The sequence below is a fragment of the Ipomoea nil genome, unplaced genomic scaffold (genome assembly GCF_001879475.1).
Source record: "Ipomoea nil cultivar Tokyo-kokei standard unplaced genomic scaffold, Asagao_1.1 scaffold0415, whole genome shotgun sequence".
In the NCBI taxonomy this organism is placed as follows: domain Eukaryota; kingdom Viridiplantae; phylum Streptophyta; class Magnoliopsida; order Solanales; family Convolvulaceae; genus Ipomoea; species Ipomoea nil.
This window is the reverse complement of record NW_017616843.1, coordinates 2,221,191-2,237,122: the sequence shown is the minus strand read 5'-3', so window position 1 is coordinate 2,237,122 and position 15,932 is coordinate 2,221,191. Positions and strand designations below refer to the sequence as shown.

The 15,932-nt window shown below is 37.9% G+C and overlaps 1 protein-coding gene across 3 annotated transcripts; it reads left to right on the top strand.

The window, feature by feature from the left end:
• Positions 1–89: 89 nt before the first annotated feature.
• On the top strand, positions 90–11,331 carry LOC109172355. Of its 3 annotated transcripts, none has more exons than XM_019321546.1 (11): positions 90–272; positions 744–1,127; positions 1,357–1,467; positions 1,708–1,798; positions 1,949–2,017; positions 2,170–2,247; positions 3,104–3,187; positions 3,758–3,808; positions 4,030–4,266; positions 4,364–4,535; positions 4,685–4,861. In XM_019321546.1, the coding sequence occupies exons 1-10, from the start codon at positions 205–207 to the stop codon at positions 4,499–4,501; spliced, it is 1,311 nt and encodes a 436-aa protein (XP_019177091.1). In that variant the 5' UTR covers positions 90–204; the 3' UTR covers positions 4,502–4,535; positions 4,685–4,861. The 3 variants fall into 3 exon arrangements, with proteins under 3 accessions (XP_019177091.1, XP_019177092.1, XP_019177093.1); XM_019321547.1 differs by having other exon boundaries at positions 4,364–4,548; positions 4,588–4,861; XM_019321548.1 differs by lacking the exons at positions 4,364–4,535; positions 4,685–4,861 and adding an exon at positions 11,315–11,331 and having other exon boundaries at positions 4,030–4,301.
• The last annotated feature ends 4,601 nt before the right edge of the window (positions 11,332–15,932 follow it).

Genomic DNA, 15,932 nt, shown 5'->3' with positions numbered 1-15,932 from the left:
ATGGTTCAAGCTCATTGAATTGGGCCATGGACTTCTTAAATCTAAACTGTGCTTTTTCTATAATACGGAGTATTTTTTTTAGAAAATAGAAGCGTCTTTCTCGATTTTCAGCTCTCCTCACTTCTCTGCCGTGACCGCACCTTTTAAGTTTTAACGCAGTACGGCGCCACTTTCACCAGACTCCGCTGTTTGTGTTTGAAGGCAATGAGCGAAAGCATTCAATGGAATCTATTGAACCAGCTGGAGTATATATTAGAATCCGATCCATTGATGTAAGCTTTCAGAACTTTCCCTCTCTCAGATGGAGTAAGCATTTCAAGCAAAATGATAGATTAACTTTTTTCACAAAGAATTAAGGACCTACTTTAGAGAATTTATATCGGAGTTTTATGAATTGTTTAGCTCTGAGTTTATCAGCTTAAATGATCTTTGCTTATATTTTATTTTTCTTGCGTGAAGTTTGAAGCTTTTACAAGGATTGGTAGTAGGACAGCGTTATTAGTTTTCCTTTGTTGTTTTTTTTTTTTTTGCTGTATATGAGGCACTATGGTGAAGATTTGCAAGATAGTTATAGTTATAGTTATGTATCAATGTGTGATCCGCGGCTGCATCTCTGTAAATTTCATGGTTGTCTTAATCTTCATGACAGATTCAGTGCTAAAATTTCTTCTTATTAACTTAATTGTCTTTCTTTTTTTTTTTTTTTTTTTTTTTTTTTTTGTTTGTTCTTCTCTTGCATCCAGTGATGAAGTTGGGTTTATCCATCCATCTCAATTTGATGTACTGAATGAAGAAATTGGGAGTACTTCCTTGTCTGCTGAATCCATATCTCAATCAGCAGACAAAGCTAATATATATGGTAAGGTTTTTTGGAGCAGGGACCATAAGTTGGGCATCTCAACTGCAGCTCTCCTTCCATTGTACAAAGCAGCTAAACATGCATTCATGGATTCACTGAGACAGTATAAGATGCATACTGGTCTGACCGAAGTTAGAGATGAATGTGATGAGGTCAATGTGCCCAAATGCCCCTCATCTTCTCTTACTGTTCTTGAAAAAGAAGTGATGAAACATAGCAAAGCAATTTTGCTCCTAAGCTGTGATTTTGGTACTGCATGGAATTTTAGGTTAGTTTCTTTGTATGTTTAAGTGGCATTTCTGTTTTTGTCATTGTGCATCTCTCTTATTCCTCTTCTCTTATAAAATTAATATTGTTTTTACAAATCCTGTAGATGTACTGATATGCTTTATTCCCCGTCTTTTGTCGCCTTTGCTGCTACAATTAGAATGCTGAAGATTATCTCTCTTCATTTCTTTTCCTCATTTATGCGACTCTATAAAGTTCCAAACATGCAGGAAGAAACTCGTTTCAGAGCAGCAAGAGTACTCAATGTTCATGGGAGAACTAGTTTTGTCAGATCTGGTTCTCTCATATTCACCTAAAAGTGAACGAGCATGGAGTCACAGGTAACATATTGCTTTAAATCTTTGTAAGGAAAGTTGATAATATTAGGATGCAAATTGCTCCATAGAGAAGGTAGGACAAGAAAGAAAAAAACATTGGTGATCTGCTAATTCTTGATATGCTTCTCTTTTGTACTGAGATTAAACATCTTACTTCTGGCCTCTGTTTCTATCCCATCTGTAACTGTAATTTATGTTCTAATATTTCAATTTATAATTCTTATAAATGCTAACTAATGATAGGAGGTGGGTGATCAAGATGATTGCCGGAAAGTGTTCAAATCTCCAAGAGATAGTGGACAGAGAATCTGAGTTTGTGAAAAAACTAGCTGAGGTTTTATGTTGCATATAAACTGGGGGCATTTAAATGCATATTAGTTCAGGACTGTTTGATGCTTGTCTTCCTTGATCTAATACTAGTAGTTTTGTTGGCTTTCTGTTCTTTTGTGGAAGAATGTGACTCATGTTCTATGTTCTGTTTCAGAGATCAAAAATGAACTACCGTGCATGGAATCATCGTTGCTGGTTAGTATCCTATATGCCAGTAGGACAAGTAAGTCAAAAGTTGATATACCTGAAGACATACTTTACTTTGTCCATTCACCTTTTACTTCTTGGAAAGTAGTAGATGAAATTTGGCAATTATACTTCTTGTCAAATACTCCGTAATACCATTCAGGTATTAAGTGCCCATAATTTTCTCAGATGTTCGATGAGTTGAACAAGTCACGAGAGTGGGCTGTACTTAATGTTGCTGATAATTCCTGCTTTCATTATCGTGCTGTGAGTATTTCCTGATCATTCATCAGAATATTAGCATAAGCTATATATTTAGTGGCTTTTTGAATCCTTTGTTTCACATAAATATTATATATGCTCAGATGCCTCTAAAATGTTGTTCACAGAAAATTTATAATACCATTTTGAATAGGGGTGCATTATAAAATCTATTATTGCTTTGAACTGTTAATATTTATATTGCCAGTTTGAATAGGAGTGCATATTGGCAATGCATTTTGGGATATTGGTGCAGTTTTAAGCTATCCTATGCATGTAGTAATCTCTCTTTTAATAAGGATTCACATACTATTTCAATTCTATTGGTATATGACATAGGGTGCATGCGCAACCCCCAAGAGGGAATTTTTACTTTGAAACTTCAAATAGACTTGCTAGTCAAACAAATAGTAAGACTCCATTAAGTTGAGCTAGTGTTTAGCTTGAAAGGTGAGTGTGTCAACTTAATTTATCAAAGGAAATCCCCTCGACTTCTTTCATCATCTTTTGCTTTGTCATTTTGGTAAATTAAGTAGGATTTAAATCCTTCATTCCTGCATCACCACTGCGCCGTTAGCTGTTTCCTGTGCTAGAACTACTTCAGTATACCAGTTCTCTCATCGCAATTGATGTTAAATGTATGTACTGAAAGAAAACAACTCCTCAAGCATAATCTCCAGCATAAGTCCCTCAAGCCAAGCTGAAATATAAAATAAACCCTTATTGGTCATTTGCCTTCTGTTAATTTGTTTGAGGTGTGTTAAACATATACTGAAAACTCTCTTTTTAGTTATTGTATAAATGTATGGGTGTGTTTGTGTGTGTACTGAAAGCTTGTAATAGAGTTTTTGCTGAATGGCAGAGGTTAATGCTCAGTATTTTAGAAGCTTTCCTCAACAAAGATGAAAATGGATTTTCTGGTGAAGAACTTGATGAGATGTGGAAGGTACCCTATACCATTAAGTTTCTCTATAAAGTTTTATGTACTGCTTTCCTAGAAAATGAGAGCTTATATACGCTTTTTCTTCCATGGACATTCTTTTTTCTCTTAGGGGTTAGTGTTGTAACAAGAATCTTTTCTAATTTCTATTGAATATAAATGGCATTGCTCAAACAAATTGCCTCTTTTGTCAACTTTGATGAAAATTTTGTGAAGAAATGCATCCTTTTTCACTTTTTCTTGTCTTTTCTCCATTTTGTTCTTAACTACTTTTTTATCTCAAAAAAAAAAAAAAAAGAAAAGAAAAGGAAGACTAACTAAAAGCACAATGTGACTGATAAAGAAAATAAACTTGTCTTTTTGACTTCCAATCTTATTGAGGCACTAGTTGCTAACTTTAGGACCCAATCATAAAATCCAATGAACCAAATACTCGATAAATGCTAAAACCATTGTGCGATACATAGATTGACCCTTTTATACTTTTGGGCAACGTACCATTCTCTGATCAATATCTTGCTAATTCATTTTAACCTTCAAATTGTATATTCTAACTTTGGCTTTTGAAATTATCAGGATGAGCTTAACTGGATTGAGAAGTTAATAAAGCTTTATGTGGGTAGAGAGGTATGATTTGATCAGTCTTTTAACATTATGAGATATTTACTTTGATGTTGTAAGATAGCAATAGGTCATGTAAAGGACTATATTGTCTAGTTGCTCGCGAAACTGTGAAAGTATAGACTGAAGCTAATATATGGCAACTGGACAGCGAAAAAAACACTCTTTTAAAAAGAAGCTAGCTGCACTCTATGATCATGATTAACTGTAATGCTTGTATCTGCCAGGCTTTGTGGCTTCACCGTCGCTTCCTTTCATCATGTTGGATAAAACATTTTGCTAGTACTAATTGCCGTAAACCCCAGCATTCTAGTAAGAAAAGTAGCAGCACATGCGACATTGACCGGTTCATAGATAATGAATTACAGCTATTCAATTCCTGTGCAACAATACTTGATAGTCACTTCGATGACTATCAAGCTCAGGCAACTTATGCTGCTACTTATATTATGTGGCTTAAGAAGGTAACTGCCTCCATTCTATATTACAGTTTGCTGTAATTTTTTCTTTTTTTTTTTTTTGGGTTTTTCATCAGAAAGATTTCTTTTTTCTTGTCTTAAGCAAATTCAAGTGGAGTCACTGGGGATTGAGTTTCAAAGGAAGCTACAAGTAAGTGGACTGAAGACGTTGCTGAATAACGCATGCCCGGAGAAGGCTTTTCTTTGGGACTCTTTGCTTCAGCTGTGTGGATCTGAATAGCTTTCAACTAGAAGAAATCACAAAAGCATAACAGGTTTTTTTTTTTTTTTTTGTTTTGTTTTGTTTTGTTTTTTGTTTTTTTTTTTAATCCTACTAATTAATGAGAAGTGTTGTATGACTTGAGATGTTCAGATTGAACTGCTGCTCCCATTAGGCTATTAGTCAGTCATTCCCAAATCTTAGGTTGTGTTTGGTGCACTTGAAAAGCAGACACATAAATGGAGCAAGGGAACAGATATTTATTTAATCTTACTGCTTTGACTCGTGCCTTACCGCTTTGTAAAAGTTCACTACCAATAGGTGATCGGTTTTATAGTGAAAAGCACCAGATTATTATGAAGATAAAAGAAAACTCAGAAATAAATATCCTCACAAGTTCTGTTCATGCTGTAGACATAGAAAATTTGAATTTGATAAATGGGTTGATAAAATTATTATTGGGCTTAATTTTAAGATTGGGTATTAGGCCAATTTAATTAATTGGTTATGATAATTAAATTAATTTAATTAGTCTAAGTAAATTTGATCCAATCATTATTGTGTAGACCATGGTTCACACAAGTTGTGTGGACCATATTTTGTACATTATAAAATAATGTATATTTAGTACAAAAATAATGTACTTTTAGTATATTAATAATTAATAATATTAATAATGTACATTGTATTTAGAAAAAGTACATTATTTGAGTACTATAAGTACATTATTTTGTATAATGTACATTTAATACACAAATAATGTACTTTTTGTTATGGTCCACACAATAATTTGCCAAATTGATTTGGGTTATTGAATTAATTAATTAATTAATTGATCCAAGCTCAATTCATATTTGAATTATAATTATAATTATCATTGAATTTAAATATAAGTTTATTATATTTGAGTTGGATAATTATAATTTAATTTGAATTTGAATTAGATGATATAATATTGAACCAAGACTTAATTTTGATAAGGTTCATTTTCTTGGTTAATTAATTAATTTAATTAAATAAATATAATTAGGGAGTTTGTTGAGGGATAGTGGTTACATTTTTCACTATAAATAGAGCCCTCATTTGACATCTCAACACATTTTTGAAGACTTGAAGATTTGAGAGCTCATTGAAGGAGTTGAAGGCATACTTGAAGGCATTTGAAGATTTGAAGACATTTTGAAGATCTTGAATGCATTGAAGGCAGTGGAGGTACTATGAAGCTCTGTAGAGTTGACTGTCTTTAAGCTTAACGTCTCTATTGAAGATCACGCCACTTGAATTCTGGAGGCACGCGCCATTTGAATCTTGGAGGCTACGCTACTTGAATCCCAGAGGCACTTTAGTAGAGCACATTAGTGAAGAATCAGAGGATTACACAGAGATTTTGTACCTGCACCTTGAATTACACACACACTGTAAACTGATTTTGTGAATATATACAAACTTCATATTTTGTGTTTACAGATTTTGGCACATCTAGTGGGATTACTCTACTTCTCATCTCTTCACTCTTGATTCAAGAGCTCTACAAGGAATCCAAATGGCATCAAGAAATCTTGTCTCCAATATGACCTATGCTCAGGCTGCCAGCTCCAAAGCATCATCGGTGACCGGTTCCAGTGACAATCGCGAAATGAAATGACCAATGACTCGGAGCCGAGCGAGGAACCTGGGGGTGCAGCTGGACGAGACCCAGAACATCGTTCGAAGGATTGAAAGCAGCTCCAGCACGTCACGGAAAGCTACATATGACAAGGGTTCATCCTCAATAGCGGGAACTGTTGGCGATAAGAGTCCTATTAGCCCTCCTCCCTCGAAAGGAACTACCAGCAATAAGAATCCTACGAGTCATACTCCCTCAAGCGGAACCCCTAGCAGTGGAAGCTCGTCTCCGATACCCCAGTCATCACCTCTGTGGAAAACAGCACCAGAATGGACTCAGTCTACACAGACATGCCCTCTATGACAACGAATGCCGCTTTGGTGGAGGAACAACTAGCAAACATCACCAAACCTCTAGAGGGAATGACTGCGCTCCTTCACAACCAAGAAAGGAAGATCAATGACCTAAGTGAAAAAGTTGAAAGTGGAAGAAACAGGTCGAGTTTCTGGGAAGCAGCCTCAAACCCAAGAAGAAGAGATTGACGTTGAGTCACCACGTCATCACAGTAGGCCTATGGCAGGGATCGAAGAAACAATCTCTCGCCCATCGCCCGCTAAAAAGAGTGTTCCAATTTCTGGGGACATGATACCTATCGAGCAGTTGAATGATTACATCATGGGAGCAATCAAAGGAAAGCTCGAGAGAGGACAACTTCGTATACTTACACTAAGCCCTATACCTAGAGGATTGAAGAAATGAAGATGCCGCTGGGCTACTAACCTCCCAAGTTCCAACAGTTTGATAGAAAAGGCAATTCAAGACAACACATCGCCCACTTCGTGAATACCTGCAACGATGCTGGAACATATGTAGATCTCCTCGTCAAGCAGTTCTTTCGCTCTTTGAAGAGCATTGCCTTTCATTGGTACAACGACTTGGAACATGGCTGCATTGACAATTGGAATGACATGAAACACGAGTTCTTGACCCACTTCTACAGCACAAGAAGGATCGCCAGCTTCTTGGAGCTCACCACTACTCGCCAATGGAAGGGTGAGCGTGCGAGCACTTACATCGAGAGATGGAAGGAGTTGGTCTTAACGGTAAAGAGAGGATATCCCAAAGTTTTGCAATCGAAATGTGTATTTAAGGCATGCACTTCGAACTCTCATACATCCTGCAAGGGATCAAGCCCAAAACATTTGAAAAACTATCCAGTCGTGCTCACGACATGGAGTTGAGTATTGAAGCCAGTGGGGGACTTAGCATGTCAAATATACCTAGTTCATCTAAAGTACCCACAAAGCAAGAAGTCAAGAAAGGGGGCAAACCCTTCCCAAAGCAAGAAAAGAAGGATGCCATGAACGTGAAAGCAAGACCAGTGCGGGTATTTACCAAAGTGACTGAAAATCCAAGGCCAAGGTCACTCCCCCGCCCATCAAGGGGAATTAGAATTGTTGAAGAGTGGCAGCATAAGCAGTATCTGTTCTTGGATTCTGACGTTTCTCTGATGTTTAACAAGTTGTTAAAACTCAAGTTGATTGAATTACCAGAGATGAAGTGACCCCAACAAGCTTCCAGGGTGCCAACTATTGCAAATATGACCGTCTCCTCAGACACCCGATTGAAAAATACTTTGTTTTTAAGGATATGGTGATGACGCTGGCTCGTGATGGAAAGATTGAACTTGTTGATGCAACTGCAAGCACGAATCAAATTTCACGTGGAAGGTTTGCTTCATTACTTGTAGAGAGTGATGAAGAGGATGGGGATAAGCAATGTAAACATCTGCTTCCATTTATTATGAAACATGCTGCTAGGCGGCATCCAAAGTCCGCCATAGCAACATATTTCATAATAAATGGGAGCGGGTGTTTGCATTACTTGTCCCCATCATCTTAATCACTCTCTACAAGTAATGGAGCAAACCTTCCACATGAAATTTGATTTGTGCTTGCAGTTGCATCAACAAGTTCAATCTTTCCATCATGAGGAAGCGTCATCACCTTATTCTTAAAAACAAAGCATTTTTCTATCGGGTGTCCGAGGAGACGATGATTTTTGCAATAGTTGGGGCCGTCCACCCTGGAAGCTCCTTCGGGTCGCTTTATCTCTGGTAATTCAATTAACTTGAGTTTTAACAACTCACAAACATAGGAGAAATGTCAGAATCCAAGAACGGATACTGTTTCTACTGCCACTCTTCAATAATTCTAGTTCCCCTTGATGGGCGGGGGAATGACCTTGGCCTTGGATTTTCAATCACTTTGGTGAAAACCCGCACTGGTCCTCCTTTCACGTTCATGGCCTCATTCTTTTCTTGCTTCGGGAATGGTTTGCCCCCTTTCTTGACTTCTTGCTTTGTGGGTGCCTTGGATGATATAGGCATACTTGAAATGCTAAGTCCCCCATTGGCTTCAATACTCAACTCCATGTTGTGAGCACGATTGGATAGTTCTTCAAATGTTTTGGGCTTGATCCCTTACAGGATGTATAAGAGCTCGAAGTGCATGCCTTGAACACACATTTCGATTGCAGAGCTTTGGGATATCCTCTCTTTATAGTTAAGCCACAACTCTCCCCATCTCTCGATGTAAGCGCCCGCACGCTCACCCTTCCATTGGCGGGTGGTGGTGAGCTCCAAGATGCTGACGGTCCTTCTTGTGTTGTAGAAGCGGGTCAAGAACTCGCACTCCATGTCATTCCAACTGTCAATGCAGGCACAAGTCGGTGTACCAATCAAAGGCAGTGCCTTTCAAAGAGCGGACGAACTGCTTGACGAGGAGATCTCCATATGTTCCAGCATCGTTGCAGGTTTCCATGAAGTGGGTGATGTGTTGCCTTGGATTGCCTTTTCCATCAAACTGTTAGAACTTGGGAGGTTGGTAGCCCAGCGGCATCTTCATTTCTTCAAACCTCTAGGTATAGGGCTTAGTGTACGTGTACGAAGGTGTCTTCCCTCGAGCATTCTTTTGATTGCTCTCATGATGTAATAATTCAACTGCTCGACAGGTATCATACCTCTAGAAATTAGAACACTCTTTTTAGCGGGCGGTGCACGAGAGATTGTTTCTTCCATTCCTGCCATGGGCCTACTAGGATGACGTAGTAACTCAACGTCAGTCTCTTCTTCTAGGGTTTGAGGTTGCTTCCCAGAAGCTCGACTTGTTTCGCCGTTTCTTCCACTTCCAACTTTTTCACTTAGGTCATTGATCCTCCTTTCTTGGTTGTGAAGGAGCGCAGTCATTCCCTCTAGAGGTTTGGTGATGTTTGCTAGTTGTTCCTCCACCAAAGCGGCATTCGTTGTCATAGCGGGCATGACTGTGTAGATGTGAGTCCATTTCGGTGCTATTTTCCGCATAGGTGATGACTGGGGTATCGGAGACGAGCTTCCATTGCTAGGGGTTCCGCTTGAGGGAGTAGGACTTTATTGCTGGTAGTTCCTTTCGAGGGAAGAGGGCTAATAGGACTGTTATCGCCAACAGTTCCCGTTGTTGAGGATGAACCCTTATCATATGTAGCTTTCCATGACGTGGTAGAGCTGCTTTCAATCCTTCGAACGATATTCTGGGTCTCGTCCAGCTGCACCCCCAGGTTCCTCGCTCGGCTCCGAGCCATTGGTCATTCCATTTCGCGATTGCCACTAGAATCGGTCACGGATGATGCCATATTGGAGACGAGATTGCTTGATGCCATTTGGATTCCTTGTAGAGCTCTTGAATCAACAGTGAAGAGATGAGAGGTAGAGTAATCCCACTAGCTGTGCCAAAATCTGTACCCTTTGATTCAAGGTGTAGGTACAAAATCTCTATGTAGTCATCTGATTCTTCACTAACGTGTTCTACTGAAGTGTCTCCGGGTTTCAAGTAGCGTAACCTCCGGGATTCAAATGGCGTGTGCCTCCAGGATTCAAATTGCATAGCCTCCGGGATTCAAGTGGCATGCTCTTCAACAGAGACGTCAAGCTTCAAGACATTAAACTCTAGAGAGCTTCAAAGTACCTCCAATGCCTTCAAGATCTTCAAAATGCCTTCAAGTCTTCAAATGTCTTCAAGTTGTGATTTCAACGCCTTCAATGAGCTCTCAAATCTTAAGTCTTCAAAAATGTGTTTTGTCTGTCTATTGAAGACTCTATTTATAGTGAAAAATGTAATCACTATCCCTCAACAAACTCCCTAATTATTTATTAAATTAAATTAATTAATTAACCAAGAAAACGAACATTGTCAAAATCAAGTCTAGGTTCAATATTCTATTATCTAATTCAAATTCAAATTAAATTATAATTATAATTATCCAACTCAAATATAATAAAATTATATTTAAATTCAATTATAATTATCTTGAATTAATTAATTAATTCAATAACCCAAATCAAATTTACTGAACTAATTAAATTAATTTAATTATCATAATTTAATTAATTAAATTAGTCCAATAATCAATCTCAAAATTAAGTCCAATAATAATAATAATTTTATCAGCCCTTTATTGCATTCAAATTTTATGTGTCTATACATGCCTAAACCGCACATATGCATTCAAATTAGACTTGCTGCTCAAGTCACATCTTACTTTTGTTTTTGTTTTTGTTTTGTCTTTTTTGACATTGTTTGTTTGCTTGTTTTTTGTTTTTTGTTTTTTGTTTTTTTTTTTTTTTTTTGTTTAAATGCTGATAGTTTCAATATTAGGAAAATTGTAATTTATGTCTTCTATAATATGCCAATTATCAAAATCACTCCTAAATTATTAGTGGTGTAAATGTTGCCCCTCAATTTTCAAAACGATATATATATTGCCCATTCCGTAGCGTAAATGCTGCCTCCCAATTTTCCTCCATACAGTATGAGAGGGGTAATATATGTACCGTTTTGAAAATTGAGGGACAACATTTACACCACTAATGATTCAGGAGTAACATTGATAATTAACATATTATGGAGGGGCATAAATTATAATTTTCCCTTCAATATTTTATTTTAACCTTTCAAAAACAAGGAACTTTATTCAATAAAAGATAAAAATAAATAAAAAACTGAGCTTACATTTAAAATCAAAGACGAGTAAACATTGAAGAAGTAAACCTAAAGCATAATAATAAACTTAAAAATGAGCAAGACAACCCCAGTCTTGTAGCTCTAGATTTTGAGTTCCAATAGTTGTTCCTTGGCAAATTATACCGTGCACCAGGGCGCACAATGCATTGTCCAATGTCTGCTGTTAACTTCTTAAAAAAAAATTCATGTTTCGAATGTACAGAATTGTATAATAGAAAATACAGAATTTTATACCCGAAAACACAGAATTTTTATAACTGAAAATCTCCATGTTTCGAATGTACAGAATTATATAATAAAAAACACAGAATTTTATACCTGAAAACACATAATTTCATAACTGAAAATTCTCATGTTTCGAATGTATAGAATTATATATTAGAAAACACAGAATTTTATACCTGAAAACACATAATTTTATATCTGAAAACACATAATCTTTTTTAAAATGATAAAAATCCCTTGTTCCGAATGTATAGAATTTTATACCTGAAAATACAGAATTTTATAACAGAACACAAAACAACGTCGTTTTGGGAGGCTCGGGGCGCACATTGCTATGTGCACCCTGGTGCACGGTATAACGATTGTTGTTCCTCTCGCTTGAGTCATGCTACCTTTTAGGCCCCAAACATCAATTAACTCTTGAAATTCTACCCTCTGGCCCAATTGTCTTTGGACCTAGATCCCCAATCATTATTGAATGGATCATGGTCTACACAATTGTATGAAACATAAATAAAAAGTATATTTTTAATATACTAAAGGTACATTATTTATGTATGTAAGGTACGTTTTTTGAAAGTACATCTTTAATATGCTAAGGGTACATTATTTTATATAATGTACCTTTAGTAATGTACTTTTAATAAAAATGTACCTGATATTCATGGTCCACACAATCATTTGTCCTAGACCCCATAGCTCGATTACGAGTCTTCCATTTCACGGTCTCTGCACTCATCCAGTTGAATTGTAACTTTTCTATTGCTCGCAGTCATTCTCAATCTTTGCTCTTGACTTTGACTCCATAGGCTCTAACCGTTGTTCGGGTTGTCAAATGTTCCAAAATAAAGCCTTCCTTCCAACCGCTATTCAGGGCTATTCGGGTTGTAGGATGCTCCAAAATAAAGCCTTATGTATTCTTTTTCAAAATAAAATCTTCCTTCCAACCGTTGTTTGGGTTGTCGCCTTGTCGGATGCTTCAAAATAATGCCTTCCTTCTATCTCCTTTTCCTTCCTCTATACCACATTTCCCTGCAGTCATCATATGCTCTAATTGCTCAATGCGAGATCTTAGTCCAACCAACTCTTATTAGAGGCTTAGAGCTTCATGGGCCTACCTATTTCTCTTTTAGATAGTCATAACAATCATGCGTCTTGAATTCTCTTTCTTGTGAAGCCTCGGAGTCCACCATGGCTCTTGCTAGGCCCCTGGGCCAATAGGCTCTTCACCATGACTTTGTCCCAGTAGTTTCCTTGCACGTAGTTCAAAAGATTTTTTTTATTTGCTGCATTCATTACATGCGAGCCCACCATGGATTTATTTTTCGTCTCCCCTATATGTAAGCCCATTAAGGACTTTTTACCGCATTCCTTGTATGGGGACTTCTTGAACCGCCTTCCTTGCATGCAAACTCAATTTGGATTTTCTTCTGCCTTCCCTACGTGTGAGCCGAACTAGGATTTTCTACCACCTTCCTTACATGCAAACCTATTGGACTGCCTTCCATTCATGCAGGCCAACTAGGATTTTTCACCACCTTCCTTACATGCAGACCTATTGCACCGCTTTTCCTACGCGCAGGCGGCAGGCCCAACTAGAAATTTTTACCACCTTTGTTGCGTGTAGCTCCAACAGGAATTTTTTACTGTCTTCCCTACATGCGGACCCATTGGGTTGTTTTCCCTGCGTGCTGGCCTAAGCAGGATCTTTTGCAGCCTTTCTATGTGCGGTTCAATTCCAACTATGATTTTTAGCCGATTTCCCTACGTGCAAATCCATTGGGCCGCCTTCCCTACATGTGAGCTCAATCGAGATTTTCTACTGCCTTCCCTGCGTGCGTGGCCATGTGGCTCGAGTAGCTCATTTTCATTCTCCTTTTTTCCTTTTTTTTTTCTTTTTTTTTTTTTCGACGCATTGCCTTCCCTGCACGTGGGCGTGTTGAGCCAATTTCCCCACGTGTAAGCCCAACTAGGACATTTTTTTACCGTTTTCTCTACATGCGGGAGCTTATTAGGTCTCATTCTCTACATGTGGACCAAATAAGGATTTTCTACTTCTATCCCTTTAGGACGTTGAACATTCTAGATTTCTTCTTTATGCCTCCAATTTTTTTTTTCTTTTTTGACTATCTTAAATCTACCCGAGCATTAGTTGATAACTATCTATTTTCCTCTTTGTTGCCCCTCGGTTCGAGTTTCCTCTTTCATTTCCAGGGGACCCTAATGTGGGCCAATGCCTACTCTTTTCCTTGCCGTACCTATAAGTATTACGTATGTACGTGCTCGGTATCTGGGGAGCTGTTGAGAGGAATTATTTGTTGGGTAACCGTTGGTAAAACGAATAATAATCCTATAAAATAAGAATTATTATATTCTGTAGGAAAAAGGGGAAGGAAAGGATGGAGAGATAGGCTCGTGTTTGGAGTAGGGTTTTTAGCACGAGTCAAATGATCACTCTTTCCTTAAAACCTTATTTGCTACCTCTCACAAGTGTTAGGACCGTTGTAGCTTAGGTTTCCCAGGATAAAACGTGCTACGATTCAGTGTTTGAGCACCCAAACAAAGAATCCGCCGAACTAGAGCAACGGGATAAACACAGTTAGGCTAAGAGAATGCGAGAGTTTTGAGGCTGAAAATATTATTTTCGTTGTTGTTAAAATTTGCTGCTCTACCCTCTCTTATATAGGGTTGAAAGAATTCAATAGCAATCAAAAATGACATTTAAACACCCCTGTAACAGCACCATTACCCTGAGAATTAATTCTGTAATTTAAAATTGGAATTAATATGAAATTAAATCCATAACAACTGTTCCAGAAACGGTAGATGTTTACCGTAGTATAATGTACTGAGGTCGGTACGGTGCCAGCGAACACAAGCTTAGGCTTGAGTCAAGCTTGATTGCACCCCCTGCGCGCGAAAGAGAGCCTCTATGCTATACAATTCAATAAGCCTTAAAAGAGCTCTTGTATAAATAGTGAGACAAATCCTCTTCCCAAACCAATGTGAGACAAAAGCTTCACTTTTTCCCTTCATTTTTTCAACTTAATGGGGTCTACTTTGAGAATTAATATCTCATTCACCCATTATCCGTTTTGAGCGTACAATATATCAATCTCTTCGTCTCACAACGAATAACTTGAATCCACTTTGACCCGACTCATTTCGAAAGTGGACTCCACTGATAATTGTACCACAAAATAGCGACTTAACATGCCATTTATGCCATTTTAAGTTATTTTTTCCAACATTATTCTCGAGCATTTATCGACCTTGGATCAACCCGACCCGAACTATCATAAAGGGCCCAGCAGGGGCTTAATTAGCAACAATAGTTCTCTACCTTTAGAGTATAATCGATCATCTTAGGTTGGGGCAAGACACCCGACATTCTCCACTTAGAAAACGGATCCTCATTCCCCTTAGTCAAACCCAATTGCGGCAAGAACGAGGGCGTCAGGAACCTTAGTACACTTGGAGGAATTAGTGAAGCCTCCAACCTGCCCCAGTGCATGAGCCACACGTGTTGCACATACGGAGCTTCCGGCATGTGTCCCCTGTTAGGATCGAAACGGGTTCATAACACCAAATTTACAATAACAACTTGAACTGGAAATATTGAGAATAAATTTTAGTGTAAGATTTAAGATAAATCATACACATAATATGACAATTTGAAGAAGATTTTTTTCTATATTGACAAAAGGATATTACAATAGGAATTACAAATATAATTCTCTATTTTTACTCTTTGTATTTACATAAAAATGAATGCAGGGATGTTGCTTATATAGCACCAAAAAAGCCTAGAAATTTGCAAAGCATTTAATGCCATATTAAATGCCTAGAGATTTGCAAGGCATGAAAACTACTCCTACAAGTTTTCCCCAAGCAAAAACCTATGCCCAAACCTCCTCCCATGCTTTTCTCTTAGGAGAAACCTTCTCCCATGGCATTTGTCTTATTCAAACCTAGCCCCATGCTTTTCCCCTTAGGCAAACCTCCTCCCAAACTTTTCCCCATAGGCAAACCTCCTCCCAAACTTTTCCCCATAGGCAAACCTCCTCCCAAGCTTTGCCTTAGAAAAACCTCCTCCCAACCTCATCCCAAGCTCGATCCATTCCACATTTTGACTTTAATATTTATATCCCCTTGATATAAATATCGCATTAAATGCGAGAGAGGAAGCGACATTTTTGACTGATTCTACATAATAATTATGCCTCGGAACCTTCCACCCATTGTCACCTAAGTCCTGAGCTTGATCCCTTATATTAACAAACCAACAAACCGATACTCATTTGTAAGAACAACTGTACTACCCAAATTAATATACGTACACTTTATAGTATTTACGCTATCAGTAAGGATTTCTGGTGGACGTATTTGTTGACATCATCAAGATTGGCAGCTCCAAGTCAAGGAGATGAATGGCTGCTATGGCCCAATGCGTGTTGGTTAGGAATATCATGAAGTCAAGACACGTTTTGATGGAAAGGTCCGGCATTTACACGCAGTACATCTTGGTTGTTCGATCTTCATTTTCGCCTATTCTATCTAGCAT